The sequence below is a fragment of the Oncorhynchus keta genome, chromosome 34 (genome assembly GCF_023373465.1).
Source record: "Oncorhynchus keta strain PuntledgeMale-10-30-2019 chromosome 34, Oket_V2, whole genome shotgun sequence".
Lineage (NCBI taxonomy): Eukaryota > Metazoa > Chordata > Actinopteri > Salmoniformes > Salmonidae > Oncorhynchus > Oncorhynchus keta.
In genome coordinates, this window is record NC_068454.1 from 75987805 (window position 1) to 76013583 (window position 25779).

Consider the following 25779-nt stretch of genomic DNA (forward strand, 5'->3'; position numbering starts at 1 on the left):
AGAGGTGATGTAGTCCAGGTGAGTGTCATTATGCGTGTAACGCTGGTGATAGGTGTGCATCCTAACGAGCAGCCTGGTGACCTAGAGGTCGGAGGGGGATTACACGTGACAGTACCCCCTCCCCGACGCGTGGCTCCATCTGCAGGACGCTGACCAAGATGACGATCCCGGGGATCAGGAGGGGACCGGTCACCTCTGCTAAGGTGCGGGAACCTGTAGATCCATAGAATAACACCTCACCCAGGGAGTGTTTTTTTCCCGGTGGGAATGACGTTGGGTCCGGGAGCCGCTACAGGCTCTCATGCCTCAGACAGAACGCCAGGCTCCCCCGCTTCCACTGGCTCGTCAGGCTCTCATGCCTCAACTGGCTCCTGGCTCCCCTGCCTCAGCCGTTCTGTCAGGTTTCTGCGCTCCAGTCAACGACCGGTCTGCTCATGATCCCCGAGATTGTCTCTTTGGTTGGCGTCTTGCAGCTGAAGCCGAACTCCCGGGGAGGGGTTACCTTCATGTATAATCTCTCCGGCGCTCTAGGTCGCTATGCTCCCGCGTCTCAGCCAGACTGACAGGTTTCCCGTGCCTCAGCAGAGGTGACCGGTCCGCTCCTGATCCCCGGGATCGTCATTTAGGTCAGTGTGGCTGGAGCCGTGCGTTGGGGATGGGGAACTGTCACGTGTGCTCCCTCTCCGGCCTCTAGGTCACCAGGCTGCTCATTATGGCGCACACCTGTCGCCATCGCTACGCGCTTCTGCGCGTCATCAGACTCACCTGGACTCCATCACTTCCCTGATTACCTTCCCTAAATATGTCACTCTCTTTGGTTCCTTTCCCAGGCATTATTGTTTCTGTGTCATGACTGTGTGTTGTTCATGTTTCTTATTTTGTATTATGTTGTGTTTATTTATTAAAACACTCACTCCCTGAACTTGCTTCCCGACTCTCAGCACACATTGTTACAGTCCCAACGAACACAATGGCCTCCGTCATTCTTAAATGGAAGAAGTTTGGAACCACCAAGACTCTGGTGGTTCCAGAGATCAAACTGAGCAATCTGGCTGCCCGGATCAAACTGAGCAATCGGGAGAGAAGGGCCTTGGTCATGGAGGTGACTAAGAACCCAAGGGTCACTCTGACAGAGCTCAGAGATCCTCTTTGGAGGTGGAAGAACCTTCCAGAAGGACAACCATTTCTGCAGCACTCCACCAATTAGGCCTTTATGGTAGAGTGGCCAGATGAAAGCCCCTCCTCAGTAAGGCACATGACAGCCAACTTGAAGTTTGCCAATAGGCACCTAAAGGACTCTGACCATGAGAAACAAGGTTCTCTGGTCTGATGAAACCAAGACTGAACTATTTGGCCTGAATGCCAAGCGTCATATCTGGAGGAAACCTGGCACCATCCCTACGATGAAGCACGGTGGTGGCAGCATCATGCTGTGGGGATGTTTTTCAATGGCAGGGACTGGAAGATCTGTACAACCAATAGTACGCAAGTATAAACACCATTGGACCACGCAGCCGTCATACCACCCAGGAAGGAAATGCGTTCTGTCTCCTAGAGATGAACGTACTTTGGTGCGAAAAGTGCAAATCAATCCCAGAACAACAGCAAAGAACCTTGTGAAGATGCTGGAGGAAACAGGTACAAAAGTATCTATATCCACAGTAAAATGAGTCCTATATTGACTAAACCTGAAAGGCCACTCAGCAAGGAAGAAACCACTGCTCCAAAACCGCCATAAAAATGTCAGACTACGGTTTGCAACTGCACATGGGGACAAATATAGTACTTTTTGGAGAAATGTCCTCTGGTCTGATGAAACAAAAATAGCAAAAATAGGGTTAAATGTCAGGAATTGCGAAAAACTGAGTTTAAATGTATTTGGCTAAGGTGTATGTAAACTTCCGACTTCAACTGTATATGGATCTGTGCCTGCCATTTACTTTGAACTGGACTGTGTTGATAGTGTCATGGCCGTTAAAAGAAGAGGACCAAGGTGCAGCGTGGTGAGCGTACATTCTCTCTTTATTTGGAAAAAAGACACCAAACAAAACAACAAACACTACAAAAACAAACCATGAAGCAAACAGCTATGTGGAAAAAATCAAAAGGATCTCTAAGGTCAGGGCGTGACAGATAGCATGAGTGGTCATGAGCAGTGTTGGTCAATTTCTTCAACAAATGATCAGGTCTATATAATTATCAAACATACATTAGTAACGGAAAGGAAACACAGACTCTTTAAGTTTTAAAATTCTCCTGTAGTAATACAATTTTAGGCAGAAGTTGGTACAGAGTACAATATAACAGTATATGATAGTTCTCCCCAAGTTCTCCCCAAGTTCTGCAAAATGTCTAAATCTAACATCCTCCTGTCAGCAGAAACCATCTTATCAGCAAGTCAAAACTCAGAAGTGGGTTTGACCGAAACTTGACCTTTCATCACAAGTATAGAGTCATAACAATGTGAACAAGTGTAAGCATCTTCTGACAGGTGGCTGGTTTCATCAGGTCTGTGGCAGCCTTGTGTTCTCAGAAAACCAGATAACCACAGTGGGATCCAGACAGGAGGAGTCTGGATCCTTCTGATAGTGTCTGAAGGTCACAACACGCAAAACAGGTTTTAACACACACTCAGAGGTCTCCTGAAGAGGAAACCTTACAGTTTATCATAACATCATTTATTGACCCTTTAAAAGGTATAAGGCCTTGGTTTAACCTTCTTCAGTGGATGAGATCAAAACAAGAGCTACATGTAGCCACGTGTGCACATTTAGTTCATATCCTTCTCTAGTTAGTGAGTTTTTATCCCTGTTAGATCATTTGTAGTCAGCAATAGGAGAGTGATTGCTTGCTACAAGAGGACAAACGTGCACATTCCTAGGCATCTTTGCAAAGCAAGTCAGGTAAAGAGCTTTTTTTTGTCTTAAAGGGCCAGTGTTGTGTTTTGAGACAGAGTTGAATAAGCTAAGTAGCCAATAGGCAGAGGGTAGCATAATTTGTCTGATTCTCTGTAATAATGGTATGGGAATAATAATGCATTTTATTTTGTAAAGTGCTTTCTTGCATCAAACAGCACAACATAAGTAACCGAAAGGACTAGTAACCGAAAGGTTGCAAGTTCAAATCCCCGAGCTGACAAGGTCCAAATCTGCCGTTCTGCCCCTGAACAGGCAGTTAACCCACTGTTCCTAGGCCGTCATTGAAAATAAGAATTTGTTCTTAACTGACTTGCCTCATAAAATAAAGGTAAAATAAAAAATAAATAAAAGTCTCATGGAATGTAGGCCTACATTGAACACTACTCATTGGCTGCTGCTGTAGGCTTAATGACAGAATAGCTATTTCTATGTAACAATGTTATGGGTTGCATTTTCTCCATTGTTTTTGATGGTAGTCCACTCTAGTAGGTCTACAAATAGCCACAGAAGCCTACTTGGCCACTGTTAAAACTGTAACTTAAAGCGTGTACAGCCTCTGTGTTCACAGAAAACTTGTGCTGGAAGTTGCACTAACCTTCCACTGACTTTTCAAGTTTGCGCACTGCAGACCTGAAATTTGCTGTGCCCCCAAAAAATGTGAGTGAACATTGCACATGGCTTTTATTGGATTTGCGCCACAAATGCTAACCTTTTCATGTGCAAACTGCTAGGAAAACTAAACCAAATCATGGATTGCTTTCATACCTTTCCCATAGACTGCTTACAGGATAAGTAAATCAATATGTCATTTTATTATTAGGGTGAACTTTCCCTTTAACAACACGTGATGATCAATCCTGGTTCCAAAGGATAACCTACCCAGTGCAAGGTTTAGTCCCGGTGTACTGTACATTAGAGAACTTTGGTAATACACTGCTAAAACAGTGACGTAACTTTTAGGAAATCATAGAAGCAACTGGTAGTCACGGTTTTCTTCTAACTCCTCCTCTGACGAAGAGGTGTAGCAAGGATCGGACCAAAATGCAGCGTGGTAATTTTCAGACATGTTTAATAACGAATAAACACGAACAATACAAAAACAAGAAACATAACACGAAAACCGAAACAGCCTACACTGGTACACAGTAACACAGAGACAGGAACAATCACCCACGAAACACTCAAAGAATATGGCTGCCTAAATATGGTTCCCAATCAGAGACAACGATTGAGAACCACTTCAGGCAACCATAGACTTTTCTGGATAACCCTACTAATTCACAGTCCCAATACCTACAAAAAACTCCAAGACAAAACACACCACATAATAAACCCATGTCACACCCTGGCCTGACCAAAATAATAAAGAAAACACAAAATACTAAGACCAGGGCATGACAGAACCCCCCCCTCCCAAAGGTGCGGACTCCTGGCCGCACACCTAAACTCATGGGGGAGGGTCCGGGTGGGCGTCTGTCCGTGGTGGCGGCTCCGGCGCGGGACGTGGACCCCACTCCAACAAAGTCTTAGTCCACCTGCATCGCGTCCTTTGATTGGCGACCCTCACCGCCGACCTTGGCCTAGTAACCCTCACCAAGGACCCCACTGGACTGAGGGGCAGCTCGGGACTGAGGGGTAGCTCGGGACTGAGAGGAAGCTCGGGACTGAGAGGAAGCTTGGGACTGAGAGGAAGCTCAGTACTGAGAGGAAGCTCAGGCAGGTAGTTGGCTCTGGCAGATCCTGGCTGGCTGGCGGTTCCGGCAGATCCTGGCTGACTGGCGGATCCTGGCTGACTGGCGGATCCTGGCTGAATGGCGGATCCTGGCTGAATGGCGGATCTGGAAGATCCTGGCTGACTGGCGGATCCTGGCTGACTAGTGGCTCTGGCTAGTCCATGCAGACTGGCTGCTCCATGCAGACTGGCAGCTCTGGCTGCTCCATGCAGACTGGCAGCTCTGGCAGCGCTGAACAGGCAGGAGACTCCAGCAGCGCTGTAGAGGAGGAAGGCTCTGGCAGCGCTAAACAGGCGGGAGACTCCGGCAGCGCTGGAGAGGAAGAAGGCTCTGGCAGCGCTAAACAGGCGGGAGACTCTGACAGCGCTGGAGAGGAGGAAGGCTCTGGCAGCGCTAAACAGGCGGGAGACTCCGACAGCGCTGGAGAGGAGGAAGGCTCTGGCAGCGCTAAACAGGCGGGAGACTCCGACAGCGCTGGAGAGGAGGAAGGCTCTGGCAGCGCTAAACAGGCGGGAGACTCCGGCAGCGCTGGAGAGGAAGAAGGCTCTGGCAGCGCTAAACAGGCGGGAGACTCTGACAGCGCTGGAGAGGAGGAAGGCTCTGGCAGCGCTAAACAGGCGGGAGACTCCGGCAGCGCTGGAGAGGAAGAAGGCTCTGGCAGCGCTAAACAGGCGGGAGACTCTGACAGCGCTGGAGAGGAGGAAGGCTCTGGCAGCGCTAAACAGGCGGGAGACTCCGGCAGCGCTGGAGAGGAAGAAGGCTCTGGCAGCGCTAAACAGGCGGGAGACTCTGACAGCGCTGGATAGGAGGAAGGCTCTGGCAGCGCTAAACAGGCGGGAGACTCCGGCAGCGCTGGAGAGGAAGGCTCTGACAGTGCTAGACAGGCGGGAGACCCCGGAAAATGTGAAACACAAACAAACATGGAGGAGAGTGAACGTGACACCGAGCACGGAGACACAGAACTCGTACCTAAAAGAGGGGCTACTTTGGTCGCATGGCATATTCTGGTCCTCTGCAAAATATGCCGCAGTCCGGTCCCGACAACAGGCTTAAACACCACTAACCTCTTTTACCACCTACGCAAGAATCATGTGAAACAGTACGAAGAGAGTCTACGGATGAGACCCAAAAAAGTACAGTTGAGTGTTCAAAACAATCCCCCGACTCAGGCGTTGCAAGAGGCTTTTCCCCGCGGCACACCATATTACAAAAATCACGAAGGTGGAAGGAGAGAACAGTTGCCATTACAACTTACATCTGCAAAGACAAGGCCCCAATTTGCACAGTCGAGAAACGGGGGTTTCGTGAGTTGGTCCTAACACTCGACCCAAGGTATCAAATGCAAATTGGTATGTGACATGTATTAATACCAAAATAACATACAAACAGGCAAAAAAATAAATCTATTAGGCCTATATTTATTTTGTTTGCAACTATAGTTGAAGTGTTTTCTATTTACCTTTTTAGATTTTATACATTCATATTTTACATTTTGTTAAATGCTTAATTGAAAATTTGCACAAAGGTTCTAAATAAAATAAGAAATAATAAAATATGAGTAAGTACCTTTGTTTGTTGAGTATAATTCAAAATGTAATAAGAAATAGGCCTTTACTTATGGTAATTATATATAAACTATTTATTCATTGAATTTACAGAAAATGTGCTATATCGTTATATGTATCGTTATATGAAATTACCTTTATCGGGATATGAGAATTTGGCCATTTCGCCCAGCCCTAGCTCGGACCATGTACTTTCCACCATTTTCTCCCATCTTGTTGCTGCATTCCTACCATTCTGCTGGCTCCCTCCTCCTCAACTGTTGCTCACACTTCCTCCTGCACCACCAGTAATGCTACCAAGGTCAGCTCTTCCCGGAGTCATATTACCCACCAGCACACTGTGCCGTAGCCGTGACTCAGCATGCTCTACTGCATCCTGAGCCCTCCACTTCCTTCCTGTCCTCACCTCTGAGATACCTGTCTAGGAGACTTTCGGGTTGCTTGACTCCCTCTATTGCAGCACCTCCTTTGTACGAGTCACCATTAATTCCTCATTCATGCTGATGGGTAGCTTCAGTTTGTTCTTCTGACTGTACAGGGCAGTGCTGCTCAGACTTCGTGGTAATCCCATCCATTAGCTCGACTATAGAAATCGGGACCTTGTATACCAGGAGAGGCCAGAGGTTCCGTGGGAGGACACCATGTTGATATATCCAGGTCTTGATCTTGCCGGGTAAACCTGACTTGTCCACTGTAGCCAACCACGCTTCCAGCTCCTGGTTGGATGTCATGATGGATGCTTTATCCCTCAGGCTGCTGTCAAACATCTTGCCCAGACTCTTTACCGGTTTGAATGGTGAAGCGGAACTTGTCCACAGTCTTCCCCCTTTTCAGCACCAGGTATCTAGACTTTGCTTGTTTGAAGTTCAAGTGGAAAACTTCCCCAACTCCTTCAGAATCTATCTGTTACATGTGATTTTAAAATGTCACTTTTTTTGTAAGGTCGATTCTTAGAAGGAGCTTCACAACAGCTCACTGATACGGATGATTCTGCAAGGTTACCATGAGTTGTGTTTGATCTCTAGGAAGGAGCTGCTTGAAATCAATAAGAATGTTGCCACTATGGAACCAGTTGTGAACTTTGATCTCCATCAAAAATCTATATTTGTGGTGGATTAACAGAACTAGATTGAGCAAATTCAGACTTCTTCCCTTCAATGTTCATGAATACAATTACATGTATAATATGTTCCTGGTACATTTTATTTATCAGTCAAACTGGGGGAATTGTCAACGTATGTTCTACTAGTGTTGAAGTCAGGTGCAGGGGAGCAGAGAGTTGTGATCTACTGGTGTTGAAGTCAGGTGCAGGGGAGCAGAGAGTTGTGTGCTACTGGTGTTGAAGTCAGGTGCAGGAGAGCAGAGAGTTGTGATCTACTGGTGTTGAAGTCAGGTGCAGGGGAGCAGAGAGTTGTGTGCTACTGGTGTTGAAGTCAGGTGCAGGAGAGCAGAGAGTTGTGATCTACTGGTGTTGAAGTCAGGTGCAGGAGAGCAGAGAGTTGTGATCTACTGGTGTTGAAGTCAGGTGCAGGAGAGCAGAGAGTTGTGTGCTACTGGTGTTGAAGTCAGGTGCAGGAGAGCAGAGAGTTGTGATCTACTGGTGTTGAAGTCAGGTGCAGGAGAGCAGAGAGTTGTGTGCTACTGGTGTTGAAGTCAGGTGCAGGAGAGCAGAGAGTTGTGATCTACTGGTGTTGAAGTCAGGTGCAGGAGAGCAGAGAGTTGTGATCTACTGGTGTTGAAGTCAGGTGCAGGAGAGCAGAGAGTTGTGTGCTACTGGTGTTGAAGTCAGGTGCAGGAGAGCAGAGAGTTGTGTGCTACTGGTGTTGAAGTCAGGTGCAGGAGAGCAGAGAGTTGTGTGCTACTGGTGTTGAAGTCAGGTGCAGGAGAGCAGAGAGTTGTGATCTACTGGTGTTGAAGTCAGGTGCAGGAGAGAAGAGAGTTGTGATCTACTGGTGTTGAAGTCAGGTGCAGGAGAGCAGAGAGTTGTGATCTACTGGTGTTGAAGTCAGGTGCAGGAGAGAAGAGAGTTGTGATCTACTGGTGTTAAAGTCAGGTGCAGGAGAGCAGAGAGTTGTGTGCTACTGGTGTTGAAGTCAGGTGCAGGAGAGCAGAGAGTTGTGATCTACTGGTGTTGAAGTCAGGTGCAGGAGAGCAGAGAGTTGTGTGCTACTGGTGTTGAAGTCAGGTGCAGGAGAGCAGAGAGTTGTGATCTACTGGTGTTGAAGTCAGGTGCAGGAGAGCAGAGAGTTGTGATCAGGCGCACACTTTATTCGGCAGAAGCAACAACACACGGATGCAACAGTGTCCAACAAACCTCCAGCCAAAGGCAAAAGTGCAAAGCGCGACAAAGTCACAAATAAGCAAAAATATTTAACAATTAAACATACTCCGGGTTGAAACATAGTATCTGGGGAAAAACCAGCTAGGCGCGTCAATACAAAACAAGTAACAAAACAATCCCATGCAAACACATGGCGAGAACAGAGGAATATATACTGTATATGCAGTTGATTAGGGAATGTTGGCGCCCCACCTTGGGTTGTGCCGTGGCGGAGATCTTTGTGGGCTATACTCGGTCTTGTCTCAGGATGGTAAATTGGTGGTTGAAGATATCCCTCCAGTGGTGTGGGAGCTGTGCTTTGGCAAAGTGGGTGGGATTATATCCTTCCTGTTTGGCCCTGTCCGGGGGTGTCATTGGGTGGGGCCACAGTGTCTCCTGACCCCTCCTGTCTCAGCCTCTAGTATTTATGCTGCAGTAGTTTATGTGTTGGGGGGCTAGGGTCAGTTTGTTATATCTGTAGTACTTCTCCTGTCCTATCCGGTGTCCTGTGTGAATTTAAGTATGCTCTCTCTAATTCTCTCTTTCTCTCTTTCTTTCTCTCTCTTGGAGGACCTGAGCCCTAGGACCATGCCCCAGGACTACCTGACATGATGACTCCTTCCTGTCCCCAGTCCACCTGGCCGTGCTGCTGCTCCAGTTTCAACTGTTCTGCCTGTGATTATTATTATTTGACCATGCTGGTCATTTATGAACATTTGAACATCTTGGCCATGTTCTGTTATAATCTCCACCCGGCACAGCCAGAAGAGGACTGGCCACCCCACATAGCCTGGTTCCTCTCTAGGTTTCTTCCTAGGTTTTGGCCTTTCTAGGGAGTTTTTCCTATCCACCGTGCTTCTACACCTGCATTGCTTGCTGCTTGGGGTTTTAGGCTGGGTTTCTGTACAGCACTTTGAGATATCAGCTGATGTATGAAGGGCTATATAAATACATTTGATTTGATTTGATGTAAACCAGGTGTGCGGGGAACAAGACAAAACAAACGGAACAATGAAAAATGGAGCGGAGATGGCTAGAAGGCCGGTGACGTCGGACGCCGCCCGAACAAGGAGGGGAGCCGACTTCGGTGGAAGTCGTGACAAAAATATCATGTTTATTGACTGCCATTCAGCATGCCAACTGAAGGGTTTTCATATAGAAGTATAGCAATCTGTTCATCCAACATAGCTAAAACTAAATACCGCGAACGTTATCTCCATTTGAGGATCTTGAGTTTCATTGAGTTTCAGCCCAGCTCTATAGCCCGGCTCAAAAGCAAGTGGGGCTCCTATGCTCACAGCCAGAGGAATAGATCCTTTGTCTGGATAGGACAAAAGATTTGACAAGTCACTCGTATGCAAATGAGGTGCAAGATTACAAAGCCTACATCTCAGCTCCTTGCGAACGGTGCCATCTGAATGTGGAGAGCTGTTTTGCTGAATTTAAAGCAATTGACGTTGCACTGTTCATAGACGTTCTGTACACAAACATTTTGGTCACTCTGAACCAGTCCAGAACCGCTACTAGTCCCCTAGATCAGGGACTTTCCATCAGAGGTTAAACAACGTACCCTACTAACAAACAACTTCCGCACCTCTGCAGAATAAATTTAGGATTATAGCCAATGACAGTTCAGGGAATTTTGATTGATGCTTTGCTGGGCGAACACTTTTTTGGTTTCTCATACACTTAAAATGTTTTGATTATTGCTTGAATAGTCGCAAAGATTATATTTGTTTGTGATCTTTAAAAAACATATTTTGGATGTAGCAGTTGTTAGCTAGAATGCGAAAATCCAATTATAATCCCTAAGTAATGTGAAATTAGGCGGCAGGTAGTTGAGCGGTTAAGAGCACTGGGCCAGTAACCGAACACATGTACAATTCACAAATGTGTATAACACACACTTGTACATGTGTGAAATAGGACAAATGTAAGCACCCAACTAATTATTATTATTATTATAATTATTATAAATCTACTCATAAGCAACATGTAAATGGAGGCTTTCTTAGCTGGCCGTCTATGGGAACTCCCAATATGGCATCACCCCCCTGCGGAAATGTTTGCAAACACAGAAAAGGGTCTTTTGATTGATATGAAAAATCTTCCTTGATAACAAAGATTTGTTTAAATACTACCAATGCCACAACATAATTAACCTTATTGCACAAATGAAGCATAATGTTGTGTTCATAGATACAGTATTTCTAACCTCCCTTCCTCTTTTATATTCCCCCTTTAGCAGTGTGCCTCAACACCCTCCCCACCTCCACTACCACCCCTCCCCATTCCCCTCCTCTCTCCTCTCCTCTCCCCTCCCCTCCACTACCACCCCTCCCCATTCCCCCTCCTCTCTCCTCTCCCCTCCCCCTCCACTACCACCCCTCCCCATTCCCCTCCTCTCTCCTCTCCTCTCCCCCTCCACTTACCACCCATCCCCATTCCCCTCCTCTCTCCTCTCCTCCCTCCACTACCACCCCTCCCCATTCCCCCTCTCTCCTCTCCCCTCCCCTCCACTACCCCCTCCCCATTCCCCTCCTCTCTCCTCTCCTTCCCTCCACTACCACCCCTCCCCATTCCCCTCCTCTCTCCTCTCCCCCCCTCCACTACCACCCCTCCCCATTCCCCTCCCTCTCCTCTCCCCTTCCCTCCACTACCACCCCTCCCCATTCCCTCCTCTCTCCTCTCCTCTCCCCCCCCTCCACTACCACCCCTCCCCATTCCCTCCTCTCTCCTCTCCCCTCCCCTCCACTACCACCCCTCCCCATTCCCCTCCTCTCTCCTCTCCTCTCCCCCTCCACTTACCACCCATCCCCATTCCCCTCCTCTCTCCTCTCCCCTCCCCTCCACTACCACCCCTCCCCATTCCCCTCCTCTCTCTCCTCTCCCCTCCCCTCCACTACCACCCCTCCCCATTCCCCTCCTCTCCTCTCCTCTCCCTCCCCTCCCCTCCACTACCACCCCTCCCCATCCCCTCCTCTCTCCTCTCCTCTCCCCCTCCACTACCACCCCTCCCCATTCCCCTCCTCTCTCCCTCTCCTCTCCCCCTCCACTACCACCCCTCCCCATTCCCTCCTCTCTCCTCTCCTCCCCTCCACTACCACCCATCCCCATTCCCTCCTCTCTCCTCTCCCCTCCCCTCCACTACCACCCCTCCCCATTCCCCTCCTCTCTCCTCTCCCTCCACCTCCACTACCACCCCTCCCCATTCCCCTCCTCTCTCCTCTCTCTCCCCCTCCACTACCACCCCTCCCCATTCCCTCCTCTCTCCTCTCCCCCCCTCCCCTCCACTACCACCCCTCCCCATTCCCCTCCTCTCTCCTCTCCCCTCCACTACCACCCCTCCCCATTCCCCTCCTCTCTCCTCTCCCCTCCACTACCACCCCTCCCCATTCCTCCTCCTCTCTCCTCTCCCTCCCCTCCCCTCCAGTACCACCCATCCCCATTCCCCTCCTCTCTCCTCTCTCCCTCCCCTCCACTACCACCCCTCCCCATTCCCTCCTCTCTCCTCTCCCCTCCACCTCCACTACCACCCCTCCCCATTCCCTCCTCTCTCCTCTCCCCTCCCCTCCACTACCACCCCTCCCCATTCCCCTCCTCTCTCCTCTCCCCCTCCACTACCACCCCTCCCCATTCCCCTCCTCTCTCCTCTCCTCTCCCCTCCACTACCACCCCTCCCCATTCCCCTCCACTCTCCTCTCCTCTCCCCCTCCACTACCACCCCTCCCCATTCCTCTCCTCTCCGCTCCCCCTCCACTACCACCCATCCCCATTCCCCTCCTCTCTCCTCTCCCCTCCCCTCCACTACCACCCTCCCCATTCCCTCCTCTCTCCCTCCCCTCCCCTCCACTACCACCCCTCCCCATTCCCCTCCTCTCTCCCCTCCCCTCCACTACCACCCCTCCCCATTCCCTCCTCTCTCCTCTCCTCTCCTCTCCCCCTCAACTACCACCCCTCCCCATTCCCCTCCTCTCTCCTCTCCCCTCCCCTCCACTACCACCCCTCCCCATTCCCCTCCTCTCTCCTCTCCCCTCCCCTCCACTACCACCCTCCCCATTCCCCTCCTCTCTCCTCTCCTCTCCCCCTCCACTACCACCCCTCCCCATTCCCTCCTCCCTCCTCTCCTCTCCCCCTCCACTACCACCCCTCCCCATTCCTCTCCTCTCTCCTCTCCCCTCCCCTCCACTACCACCCCTCCCCATTCCCTCCTCTCTCCTCTCCTCTCCCCTCCACTTACCACCCATCCCCATTCCCCTCCTCTCTCCTCTCCCCTCCCCTCCACTACCACCCCTCCCCATTCCCTCCTCCTCCTCCCCTCCCTCCACTACCACCCCTCCCCATTCCCTCCTCTCTCCTCTCCCCTTCCCTCCACTACCACCCCTCCCCATTCCCCTCCTCTCTCCTCTCCTCTCCCCTCCCCTCCACTACCCCCTCCCCATTCCCCTCCTCTCTCCTCTCCCCTCCCCTCCACTACCACCCCTCCCCATTCCCCTCCTCTCTCCTCTCCTCTCCCCTCCACTTACCACCCATCCCCATTCCCCTCCTCTCTCCTCTCCCCTCCCCTCCACTACCACCCCTCCCCATTCCCCTCCTCTCTCCTCTCCCCCTCCACTACCACCCCTCCCCATTCCCCTCCTCTCTCCTCTCCCCCCCCCTCCCCTCCACTACCACCCCTCCCCATTCCCTCCTCTCTCCTCTCCTCTCTCCCCTCCACTACCACCCCTCCCCATTCCCTCCTCCTCTCCCTCTCCTCTCCCCCTCCACTACCACCCCTCCCCATTCCCCTCCTCTCTCCTCTCCCTCCCCTCCACTACCACCCATCCCCATTCCCCTCCTCTCTCCTCTCCCCTCCCCTCCACTACCACCCCTCCCCATTCCCCTCCTCTCTCCTCTCCCCTCCACCTCCACTACCACCCCTCCCCATTCCCTCCTCTCTCCTCTCCTCTCCCCCTCCACTACCACCCCTCCCCATTCCCCTCCTCTCTCCTCTCCCTCCCCTCCCCTCCACTACCACCCCTCCCCATTCCCCTCCTCTCTCCTCTCCCCTCCACTACCACCCCTCCCCATTCCCCTCCTCTCTCCTCTCCCCTCCACTACCACCCCTCCCCATTCCCTCCTCTCTCCTCTCCTCTCCCCTCCCCTCCAGTACCACCCATCCCCATTCCCCTCCTCTCTCCTCTCCCCTCCCCTCCACTACCACCCCTCCCCATTCCCCTCCTCTCTCCTCTCCCCTCCACCTCCACTACCACCCCTCCCCATTCCCCTCCTCTCTCCTCTCCCCTCCCCTCCACTACCACCCCTCCCCATTCCCCTCCTCTCTCCTCTCCCCTCCACTACCACCCCTCCCCATTCCCCTCTCTCTCCTCTCCTCTCCCCTCCACTACCACCCCTCCCCATTCCCCTCCACTCTCCTCTCCTCTCCCCTCCACTACCAGCCCTCCCCATTCCTCTCCTCTCCGCTCCCCCTCCACTACCACCCATCCCCATTCCCTCCTCTCTCCTCTCCTCCCCTCCACTACCACCCCTCCCCATTCCCCTCCTCTCTCCTCCCTCCCCTCCACTACCACCCCTCCCCATTCCCCTCCTCTCTCCCTCCCCTCCACTACCACCCCTCCCCATTCCCTCCTCTCTCCTCCTCTCCTCCCCCTCAACTACCACCCCTCCCCATTCCCCTCCTCTCTCCTCTCCCCTCCCCTCCACTACCACCCCTCCCCATTCCCCCTCCTCTCTCCTCTCCCCTCCCCTCCACTACCACCCCTCCCCATTCCCCTCCTCTCTCCTCTCCTCTCCCCCTCCACTACCACCCCTCCCCATTCCCCTCCTCCCTCCTCTCCTCTCCCCTCCACTATCACCCCTCCCCATTCCCCTCCTCTCTCCTCTCCTCTCCCCTCCACTACCACCCCTCCCCATTCCCCTCCTCTCTCCTCTCCCTCCCCTCCACTACCACCCCTCCCCATTCCCCTCCTCTCTCCTCTCCCTCCCCTCCACTACCACCCCTCCCCATTCCCCTCCTCTCTCCTCTCCTCTCCCCTCCACTACCACCCCTCCCCATTCCTCTCCTCTCTCCTCTCCCCTCCCCCTCCACTACCACCCATCCCCATTCCCCTCCTCTCTCCTCTCCCTCCCCTCCACTACCACCCCTCCCCATTCCCTCCTCTCTCCTCTCCCCTCCACCTCCACTACCACCCCTCCCCATTCCCCTCCTCTCTCCTCTCCCCCCCCTCCACTACCACCCCTCCCCATTCCCCTCCTCTCTCCTCTCCCCTCCACTACCACCCCTCCCCATTCCCTCCTCTCTCCTCTCCCCCTCCACTACCACCCATCCCCATTCCCCTCCTCTCCCCTCCCCTCCACTACCACCCCTCCCCATTCCCCTCCTCTCTCCTCTCCCCTCCCCTCCACTACCACCCCTCCCCATTCCCCTCCTCTCTCCTCTCCCCCTCCACTACCACCCCTCCCCATTACCCTCCTCTCTCCTCTCTCTCTCCCCTCCACTACCACCCCTCCCCATTCCCCTCCTCTCTCCTCCTCCTCCCCTCCACTACCACCCCCTCCCCATTCCTCTCCTCTCTCCTCTCCCCTCCCCTCCACTACCAACCATCCCCATTCCCTCCTCTCTCCTCTCCCCTCCCCTCCACTACCACCCCTCCCCATTCCCCTCCTCTCTCCTCTCCCCTCCACTACCACCCCTCCCCATTCCCCTCCCTCTCTCCTCTCTCCTCCACTACCACCCCTCCCCATTCCCCTCCTCTCTCCTCTCCTCTCCCTCCCCCTCCACTACCACCCATCCCCATTCCCCTCCTCTCTCCTCTCCTCCCCTCCACTACCACCCCTCCCCATTCCCCTCCTCTCTCCTCTCCCTCCACCTCCACTACCACCCCTCCCCATTCCCCTCCTCTCTCCTCTCCCCTCCCCTCCACTACCACCCCTCCCCATTCCCCTCCTCTCTCCTCTCCCCCTCCACTACCACCCCTCCCCATTCCCCTCCTCTCTCCTCTCCTCTCCCCTCCACTACCACCCCTCCCCATTCCCCTCCACTCTCCTCTCCTCTCCCCCTCCACTACCACCCCTCCCCATTCCTCTCCTCTCCGCTCCCCTCCACTACCACCCATCCCCATTCCCTCCTCTCTCCTCTCCCCTCCCCTCCACTACCACCCCTCCCCATTCCCCTCCTCTCTCCTCTCCCCTCCCCTCCACTACCACCCCTCCCCATTCCCTCCTCTCTCCCCTCCCCCCTCCACTACCACCCCTCCCCATTCCCCTCCTCTCTCCTCTCCTCTCCCCTCCACTACCACCCCTCCCCATTCCCCTCCTCTCTCCTCTCCCCTCCCCCTCCACTACCACCCCTCCCCATTCCCCTCCTCTCTCCTCTCCCCCCCCTCCACTACCACCCCTCCCCATTCCCCTCCTCTCTCCTCTCCTCTCCCCCTCCACTACCACCCCTCCCCATTCCCCTCCTCTCTCCTCTCCTCTCCCCCTCCACTACCACCCCTCCCCATTCCCCTCCTCTCTCCTCTCCTCTCCCCCTCCACTACCACCCCTCCCCATTCCCCTCCTCTCTCCCTCCCCTCCCCTCCACTACCACCCCTCCCCATTCCCCTCCTCTCTCCTCTCCCCTCCCCCTCCACTACCACCCCTCCCCATTCCCCTCCTCTCTCCTCTCCTCTCCCCTCCACTACCACCCCTCCCCATTCCTCTCCTCTCTCCTCTCCCTCCCCTCCACTACCACCCATCCCCATTCCCCTCCTCTCTCCTCTCCCCTCCCCTCCACTACCACCCCTCCCCATTCCCCTCCTCTCTCCTCTCCCCTCCACCTCCACTACCACCCCTCCCCATTCCCCTCCTCTCTCCTCTCCCTCCCCTCCACTACCACCCCTCCCCATTCCCTCCTCTCTCCTCTCCCCTCCACTACCACCCCTCCCCATTCCCCTCCTCTCTCCTCTCCCCTCCACTACCACCCATCCCCATTCCCCTCCTCTCTCCTCTCCCTCCCCCCTCCACTACCACCCCTCCCCATTCCCCTCCTCTCTCCTCTCCCCTCCCCTCCACTACCACCCCTCCCCATTCCCTCCTCTCTCCTCTCCCCTCCACTACCACCCCTCCCCATTACCCTCCTCTCTCCTCTCCTCTCCCCCTCCACTACCACCCCTCCCCATTCCCCTCCTCTCTCCTCTCCTCTCCCCCTCCACTACCACCCCTCCCCATTCCTCTCCTCTCTCCTCTCCCCTCCCCTCCACTACCAACCATCCCCATTCCCCTCCTCTCTCCTCTCCCTCCCCTCCACTACCACCCCTCCCCATTCCCCTCCTCTCTCCTCTCCCTCCCCCTCCACTACCACCCCTCCCCATTCCCCTCCTCTCTCGTCTCCCCTCCCCCCCCTCCACTACCACCCCTCCCCATTCCCCTCCTCTCTCCTCTCCTCTCCCCTCCACTACCAACCCTCCCCATTCCCCTCCTCTCTCCTCTCCTCTCCCCCTCCACTACCACCCCTCCCCATTCCCCTCCTCTCTCCTCTCCTCTCCCCTCCCCTACCACCCCTCCCCATTCCCCTCCTCTCTCCTCTCCTCTCCCCTCCACTCCCACCCCTCCCCATTCCCCTCCTCTCTCCTCTCCCCTCCCCCTCCACTACCACCCCTCCCCATTCCCCTCCTCTCTCCTCTCCCCTCCCCCTCCACTACCACCCCTCCCCATTCCCCTCCTCTCTCCTCTCCTCTCCCGCTGCCTTGCACCTCTCTCAGTATGTGCTGTCAATAATTGATGGTTCTACAGACTCAAAGGGTAACAGGTCTAAAGAGGCAATCGCTCATGCGTTTATTTATTTATTTACCATTCCTATCTTTACACACGCCAAGTCAGTGAGACCACTATCTGTGTTTCTTAGAGCATGGTGATCGATACCCAGCGACCCCTCTGTCTCTGTGTCCATACATGTACTGCATGTCAGGGCAGGGTCATGGGGGTTTGTTATCCATCAGTGCGTGTCCCTGCGGCCAAGATGGGGTTAATATTGCTCGTCTGGCTGACAGCAGGATATAGGGAAGGAAGTAGAGAGATTAAATGAGTGAGAGGCAGGGGGCAGAGAGGAGAGAAAGAGAGAGAGAGAGAGAGAGAGAGAGAGGGAGGGGAGTAATTTAATTCATTCCTAGGCAGTACTGATTGACTATAGTTCGCACACTGGCACTCACAAGCACTAACACCCACACCGAACGATGGAGAGAGACAGCAGAAATGAGAAGTACTTCTCCAGAAAGAGAAGTTTCACTTTTGGGGCATATGGAGGGTGAGTAACAGTCACAGTATTGAGAACAAATTAAAATGCTTTGGATCTAGTGTCAGAATCTGAATAAAATCTTCAAATAGTTGATAATAGAAATAGTTCTTAATGTCATGCGGCACATTGTCTAAGGAGTTACCACTTTCCCTATTCACAGTGTGGACAAGTTCATATGTGAAAATGAGACGAGGTGAGAAAAAATTAAAAATACCTTTATTTACCTTTATCCACATTAGATGTAGTTTATTTCTCGCTTGTCATTTTACACTGGATTTAAAGCTTGATACACTTGCAGTTGACGAATAGGAAAAGTGATGGGTTGCAATTGCTTTGCTCTGTCATTCCACCTGTTGCAGCAGACCAGAGCCTTTAGAACACAGCATTCTGGATATTTTGGACTCCCCTACCAGCGAGACCAAACCGTTCCTTTCTGCTGGCAGCAACCAGAAGGTAAAAGGACTTCATTGTGATAATGTGTCTTTCATCATATCCTTTTTGCATTTGTTGATCACATCGTCACTAATTTAGTCTCCTTGCATTTCCCTGCATCTGTGTTTGTCTAATGTTGTTTCTCTTTCTGTTCCTGTTTCTCGCTGAACCTCCTGTCTGTCTGTCTGTCTGTCTGTCTGTCTGTCTGTCTGTCTGTCTGTCTGTCTGTCTGTCTGTCTGTCTGTCTGTCTGTCTGTCTGTCTGTCTGTCTGTCTGTCTGTCTGTCTGTCTGTCTGTCTGTCTGTCTGTCTGTCTGTCTGTCTGTCTGTCTGTCTGACTCTGTATGTTGGTCTGTCTGTCTGACTGTATGTTGGTCTGTCTGTCTGACTCTGTATGTTGGTCTGTCTGTCTGACTCTGTATGTTGGTCTGTCTGTCTGTCTGACTGTATGTTGGTCTGTCTGTCTGACTGTATGTTGGTCTGTCTGTCTGACTCTGTCTGTCTGTCTGTGTTTTCCATGTAAGGTGACAGAGCTGTTTGAGATCATTGAGAAGTTGCAGGTGAGTGTACAGCACCATTCCCTCTCTGTTTTGTGTAGTCTCTGTGTGTACATCAGTTCTCTCCCCAGTTAGTCAATCAGTCAGTCACTGTTACCTTCACTCTCCTTCATCAGAGCAGCAGGCTAGATGAACAGCGCTGTGAATTCCCTCTGCCTTTGAGGGTGAGTCTTTCTCCTAAAATATAATGTCAAGATTTGTGTGCACACGTGTGTGTGTGTTGACATTGACCTTTCAATATTCTCAATGATACAGATGTTTTTGTTCCCTAAAACACTGACATCACAATAGTTATAACACTCATACCAGCATACATACAACTCATTATTAGGTTTGCTGATGCAACCATGAGCATGTCAGTTCAAACATCATCCCACGGATACTGCTAGATCTACATTTAATTGGATACACCAGACGTTTAATTATCATCTCACCCTTTTGAAAGTCTCAGCTTTTGAAGATAGGTCGTGACCTTCCTCTGATCCTGCCTCCAAAGCTGGGTGGTTACTGGATAGACCCCCCGCTACAGAAGTTTGCTGAGACCAGTCCGACATCCTCTCATTATGGACTAGACCCAGAGACCTATGACATCATGGAGAGAGACAGCGAGGCCACATACTACCAGCAGTTCTTCCGCTCACGAGTTAGTAGAGTAGCGCCCATAGGACTACTCTTATTCTGTTCCATTTGATGGTAGAGATGGACTATGATCCAAGATGATGAAATACATACATAGTAGCTGTGTGACTTTCTCTCCTATGTCAGTATCATCACTCGTTCACAGCAGTGGACCCCTCCCTGGGACCCCTCCTTCTCTCTATCTGTTTGGAGGAAGAAGAGAAGAGGCTGAGAGTAATCCTGAGGTTATATCAGAAAGAATATAATTTATTCAATTCATGTAATGAAACACCCTGGTGAATTCCATGAGCAACAGTTATTACGTCTGTCTTTTCTTTCCAGGATGAGGGAATGCTCTATGCATGGGGTTTTCTCTGTGTCTCTGTTCCCAAACATCCCGTCTGCTGTGGAGCTGGCCAAGGTACCATTACTAGTCTCTCCAACAGACGTGTGTATTTTAGATGAACCTTTACTGTGCTTTTACTGAAAACATTTACCATCATTGAAAAAACCCAAACTGACCATGTCCTTTTCAGATGCTATGTGACAGTGTGACTGTGTCCAGATTTGATGTGGTCAGTTACCTCAAGGTACTTCTTTTTCACTGTACACAGTCCCAAATGCTTTAGGCTTTCATGTTACACAGAATGTACTCTTCAAATGACCTCTAAACCCTGAGACCATTTTGACAAAAAATGTGTGCTCTCTCCTTCCCCTTTATCTCTCTATCTCTCTCTCCCTCTCTTTGCTTCTTTCTTTCTCTCTCTCCTCCCCTCTCTGTCTTTCAGGCACCAGATCTTATAACAGCATTTGATGAACACAGAGTGTCTCCGAATTTCAAGTTTGGTGTCTTGTATCAGAGAGAGGGACAGGTAAATAACTGGAATGCAGGAAGAAGCTTGGAAGCATTAAATAGTAGCACTTGTCTACTGTACATTACCTCTCATATTTTCTCTCTATCTTTTACAGTTGACAGAGGAGGACATACTCTGTAACAATGAGGAAAGTGAAGAGTTTCAAGAATTCCTCTCTATTTTGGGAGCTACAGTCGCACTTCAAGGGTTCACTGGGTAATGTACAGTAACCTACATGGTGACATGGCCTTATGGAGAAATTACAGAAATATGACATTGTAACAGGAAGAGATGAATAAGAAGATACCAGCAGCTTACTGTCACTCCCTCTCCCCGACTGCCTCTTCCCTCTTTCTCTCCCTCCCTCTCTTCCAGGTTCCGAGGAGGTTTGGATGTGTATCACGGCCAGACAGGAAATGATGCGGTCTTCACTTCCTTCCACGGCAGAGAGATCATGTTCCATGTGTCCACCAAATTGCCCTTCACAGAGGGCGATGCACAACAGGTTAGCCTGAATAATGACACCTAATCATCCTCACCCACAGTCAATCACTTCAACCCCCCTCCAGTGACTCCCTCTTACCCTCTGTTCATTACTCCTTACAGCTACAGAGGAAGAGACACATAGGCAACGACATCGTTGCTGTTGTTTACCAGGAGGGCCACACCCCTTTTCTGTCTGATGTCATCGGCTCACACTTCCTGCACTGTTTCCTAGTGGTCAGGAGGGTGAGGAAGAGAGTGGGGGACGAGGGGGAGGGGGAGGAGGCAGGAGGAGGAGGGGTGTTCCAGGTAAGAAGATAAAACAAAATGAGAGACACATTGATCGTTTATCACTGAATGGAAAGGCTTTTTCAAACCGGGAAGTGGTCTGTTTGCAGGTGTCAGTCACAGCCAGAGAGGATGTACCTCCCTTTGGTCCCTCCCTCCCTGATCCTCCCATATTCACAGAGGTGAGCAGAATTCACATCTGAACTTGGTGACATGGTAAAGGCCCTGATGCATTCTCAGTGTGTCTCTATTGGCCTATCTTCCAGAGCTCCCTGTTGAGAGAGTTCCTTCTGACCAAGCTTATCAATGCAGAGATCTCCTGTTATAAGGCTGAGAGGTTCAGTAGACTGGAGGTAACCACAGAAGAACAACACTAACACCATTATAAATGTATACAGTAATGCTTGAGGCATTACATTCACACGGGCAAAGACTTCCTAGATGCAAATCTGGTATCTTTTTAAGTGGAACAGAAACCTAAGAAACAAGTATTTCCTCTTCTCTAATTCCTCTCTTCTGATCCCCATTTCTTACTTAACTCCTCTATGCTGCCTCCTTCTCTCCTCCGTCTCTGCCTCCCTCTCTCCTCTATGCTGCCTCCTTCTCTCCTCCGTCTCTGCCTCCCTCTCTCCTCTATGCTGCCTCCTTCTCTCCTCCGTCTCTGCCTCCCTCTCTCCTCTATGCTGCCTCCTTCTCTCCTCTGTCTCTGCCTCCCTCTCTCCTCTATGCTGCCTCCTTCTCTCCTCCGTCTCTGCCTCCCTCTCTCCTCTATGCTGCCTCCTTCTCTCCTCCGTCTCTGCCTCCCTCTCTCCTCTATGCTGCCTCCTTCTCTCCTCCGTCTCTGCCTCCCTCTCTCCTCTATGCTTTCTCCTTCTCTCCTCCGTCTCTGCCTCCCTCTCTCCTCTATGCTGCCTCCTTCTCTCCTCCGTCTCTGCCTCCCTCTCTCCTCTATGCTGCCTCCTTCTCTCCTCTGTCTCTGCCTCCCTCTCTCCTCTATGCTGCCTCCTTCTCTCCTCCGTCTCTGCCTCCCTCTCTCCTCTATGCTGCCTCCTTCTCTCCTCCGTCTCTGCCTCCCTCTCTCCTCTATGCTGCCTCCTTCTCTCCTCCGTCTCTGCCTCCCTCTCTCCTCTATGCTGCCTCCTTCTCTCCTCCGTCTCTGCCTCCCTCTCTCCTCTATGCTGCCTCCTTCTCTCCCCCGTCTCTGCCTCCCTCTCTCCTCTATGCTGCCTCCTTCTCTCCCCGTCTCTGCCTCCCTCTCTCCTCTATGCTGCCTCCTTCTCTCCCCCGTCTCTGCCTCCCTCTCTCCTCTATGCTGCCTCCTTCTCTCCTCCGTCTCTGCCTCCCTCTCTCCTCTATGCTGCCTCCTTCTCTCCTCCGTCTCTGCCTCCCTCTCTCCTCTATGCTGCCTCCTTCTCTCCTCCGTCTCTGCCTCCCTCTCTTCTCTATGCTGCCTCCTTCTCTCCCCCGTCTCTGCCTCCCTCTCTCCTCTATGCTGCCTCCTTCTCTCCTCTGTCTCTGCCTCCCTCTCTCCTCTATGCTGCCTCCGTCTCTGCCTCCCTCTCTCCTCTATGCTGCCTCCTTCTCTCCTCCGTCTCTGCCTCCCTCTCTCCTCTATGCTGCCTCCTTCTCTCCCCTGTCTCTGCCTCCCTCTCTCCTCTATGCTGCCTCCTTCTCTCCTCCGTCTCTGCCTCCCTCTCTCCTCTATGCTGCCTCCTTCTCTCCCCCGTCTCTGCCTCCCTCTCTCCTCTATGCTGCCTCCTTCTCTCCTCCGTCTCTGCCTCCCTCTCTCCTCTATGCTGCCTCCTTCTCTCCTCCGTCTCTGCCTCCCTCTCTCCTCTATGCTGCCTCCTTCTCTCCCCCGTCTCTGCCTCCCTCTCTCCTCTATGCTGCCTCCTTCTCTCCCCCGTCTCTGCCTCCCTCTCTCCTCTATGCTGCCTCCTTCTCTCCTCCGTCTCTGCCTCCCTCTCTCCTCTATGCTGCCTCCTTCTCTCCCCCGTCTCTGCCTCCCTCTCTCCTCTATGCTGCCTCCTTCTCTCCTCCGTCTCTGCCTCCCTCTCTCCTCTATGCTGCCTCCTTCTCTCCTCCGTCTCTGCCTCCCTCTCTCCTCTATGCTGCCTCCTTCTCTCCCCCGTCTCTGCCTCCCTCTCTCCTCTATGCTGCCTCCTTCTCTCCTCCGTCTCTGCCTCCCTCTCTCCTCTATGCTGCCTCCTTCTCTCCTCCGTCTCTGCCTCCCTCTCTCCTCTATGCTGCCTCCTTCTCTCCCCCGTCTCTGCCTCCCTCTCTCCTCTATGCTGCCTCCTTCTCTCCTCCGTCTCTGCCTCCCTCTCTCCTCTATGCTGCCTCCTTCTCTCCTCCGTCTCTGCCTCCCTCTCTCCTCTATGCTGCCTCCTTCTCTCCTCCGTCTCTGCCTCCCTCTCTCCTCTATGCTGCCTCCTTCTCTCCTCTGTCTCTGCCTCCCTCTCTCCTCTATGCTGCCTCCTTCTCTCCTCTGTCTCTGCCTCCCTCTCTCCTCTATGCTGCCTCCTTCTCTCCTCCGTCTCTGCCTCCCTCTCTCCTCTATGCTGCCTCCTTCTCTCCTCCGTCTCTGCCTCCCTCTCTCCTCTCATCCTATCTTTTCAAGCTGCGCACTCGTTCATCCCTCCTGGAGGGTCTGCAGGCGGAACTGTCCACCCGCTCCCAGTGCATGATGGGAGATTCGCCTGTGTCCACCCTCTCGACTTCTGAGGGGATGAGGGGTGTAACTGAGGGGAGTGGAGGGTTCATCGAAAACTTTAAGGTGAGGTCAGAAATCCTTGACTTTTCACTACAGTGTGGGGAAAGGGTGGGTTTTCGACTTGGCATCCATATTTCCTGTCTTTGTTGCAGAGAGCCATTAGGGTACGCAGTAATTCTTTTGACACTCTTGGGGGGCCTAGAAAGATGGGTGGGGTGCCACTCCCACAGAAGTCCAAGGTAACCCATACTGAAGATGGAAGCACTTTCTCTTTTATCAGTGAATATCTAATCAATGTGTTTTTGGGAAATACTGACCACCCCTGTTGGTTTTTGTCTCCCTCTCCAGGCTGCTACAGAGAGGGATGGAGAGAGGTAAGACACTACAGAGAACGGACAAATCAGACAGATGGATGGACAGACAGACAGATGTTTTTTTTCTTTCAGAGAGTTGACCTACAAGTCCCCTGAAACCAGCTTTCCGCCCACAGACAACCTGGGCTCCACAGAGGTCAAAGACCACTCCAGTCCCCAGGAGAATACGTAGGCAGACAGAATTATGTGTATATTTGAGTAATAACCGAGTGGATACTTTGTATGTACAGTGCATTGGGAAAGTATTCAGACCCCTTGACTTTTTCCATGTTTTGTTACGTTACAGCCTTATTCTAAGATGGATGAAACAGTATTTCCCCCTCATCAATCTACACACAGTACCCCATAATGACAAAGTCAAAACAGGTTTTTAGATATTTTTGCAAATTCCGTACTTTGTTGAAGCACCTTTGACAGCCATTACAGCTTTTATTTTCAGGTCTCTGCAGAGATGTTCGATCGGGTTCAAGTCCGGGCTCAGGCTGGCAACTCAAGGACATTCAGAGACTTGTCCTGAAGCCACTACTGCTTTGTCTTGGCTGTGTGCTAAGGGTCATTGTCCTGTTAGAAGGTGAACCTTCACCCCAGTCTGAGGTCCTGAGCACTCTGGAGCAGGTTTTCATCAAGGATCTCTCTGTACTTTACTCTGTTCATCTTTCCCTCGATCCTGAGTAAGACATTTAAACGTGTTAACCCTCGCAAGGCTGCAGGCCCAGACGGCATCCCCAGCCGCGCCCTCAGAGCATGCGCAGACCAGCTGGCCGGTGTGTTTACGGACATATTCAATCAATCCCTATACCAGTCTGCTGTTCCCACATGCTTCAAGAGGGCCACCATTGTTCCTGTTCCCAAGAAAGCTAAGGTAACTGAGCTAAACGACTACCGCCCCGTAGCACTCACTTCCGTCATCATGAAGTGCTTTGAGAGACTAGTCAAGGACCATATCACCTCCACCCTACCTGACACCCTAGACCCACTCCAATTTGCTTACCGCCCAAATAGGTCCACAGACGATGCAATCTCAACCACACTGCACACTGCCCTAACCCACCTGGACAAGAGGAATACCTATGTGAGAATGCTGTTCATCGACTACAGCTCGGCATTCAACACCATAGTACCCTCCAAGCTCGTCATCAAGCTCGAGACCCTGGGTCTCGACCCCGCCCTGTGCAACTGGGTACTGGACTTCCTGACGGGCCGCCCCCAGGTGGTGAGGGTAGGCAACAACATCTCCTCCCCGCTGATCCTCAACACGGGGCCCCACAAGGGTGCGTTCTGAGCCCTCTCCTGTACTCCCTGTTCACCCACGACTGCGTGGCCACGCACGCTCCAACTCAATCATCAAGTTTGCGGACGACACAACAGTGGTAGGCTTGATTACCAACAACGACGAGACGGCCTACAGGGAGGAGGTGAGGGCCCTCGGAGTGTGGTGTCAGGAAAATAACCTCACACTCAACGTCAACAAAACTAAGGAGATGATTGTGGACTTCAGGAAACAGCAGAGGGAACACCCCCTATCCACATCGATGGAACAGTAGTGGAGAGGGTAGCTAGTTTTAAGTTCCTCGGCATACACATCACAGACAAACTGAATTGGTCCACTCACACTGACAGCGTCGTGAAGAAGGCGCAGCAGCGCCTATTC

The 25779-nt window shown here is 52.3% G+C and overlaps 1 protein-coding gene across 4 annotated transcripts; it reads left to right on the forward strand.

The window, feature by feature from the left end:
- Positions 1-17141: 17141 nt before the first annotated feature.
- Positions 17142-25355, forward strand: LOC118371239 (rap1 GTPase-activating protein 2). 4 transcript variants are annotated; one of them, XM_052494916.1, is made up of 19 exons: positions 17142-17819; positions 17971-18003; positions 18170-18263; positions 18766-18801; positions 18915-18962; positions 19244-19441; positions 19564-19661; positions 19759-19837; positions 19953-20006; positions 20205-20288; positions 20386-20486; positions 20646-20775; positions 20877-21062; positions 21152-21223; positions 21308-21394; positions 23662-23817; positions 23907-23993; positions 24103-24128; positions 24201-25355. In XM_052494916.1, the coding sequence occupies exons 1-19, from the start codon at positions 17749-17751 to the stop codon at positions 24298-24300; spliced, it is 1740 nt and encodes a 579-aa protein (XP_052350876.1). In that variant the 5' UTR covers positions 17142-17748; the 3' UTR covers positions 24301-25355. The 4 variants fall into 4 exon arrangements, 3 of the variants coding, with proteins under 3 accessions (XP_052350876.1, XP_052350878.1, XP_052350877.1); XM_052494918.1 differs by having other exon boundaries at positions 19250-19441; XM_052494917.1 differs by having other exon boundaries at positions 18173-18263.
- Positions 25356-25779: the final 424 nt, after the last annotated feature.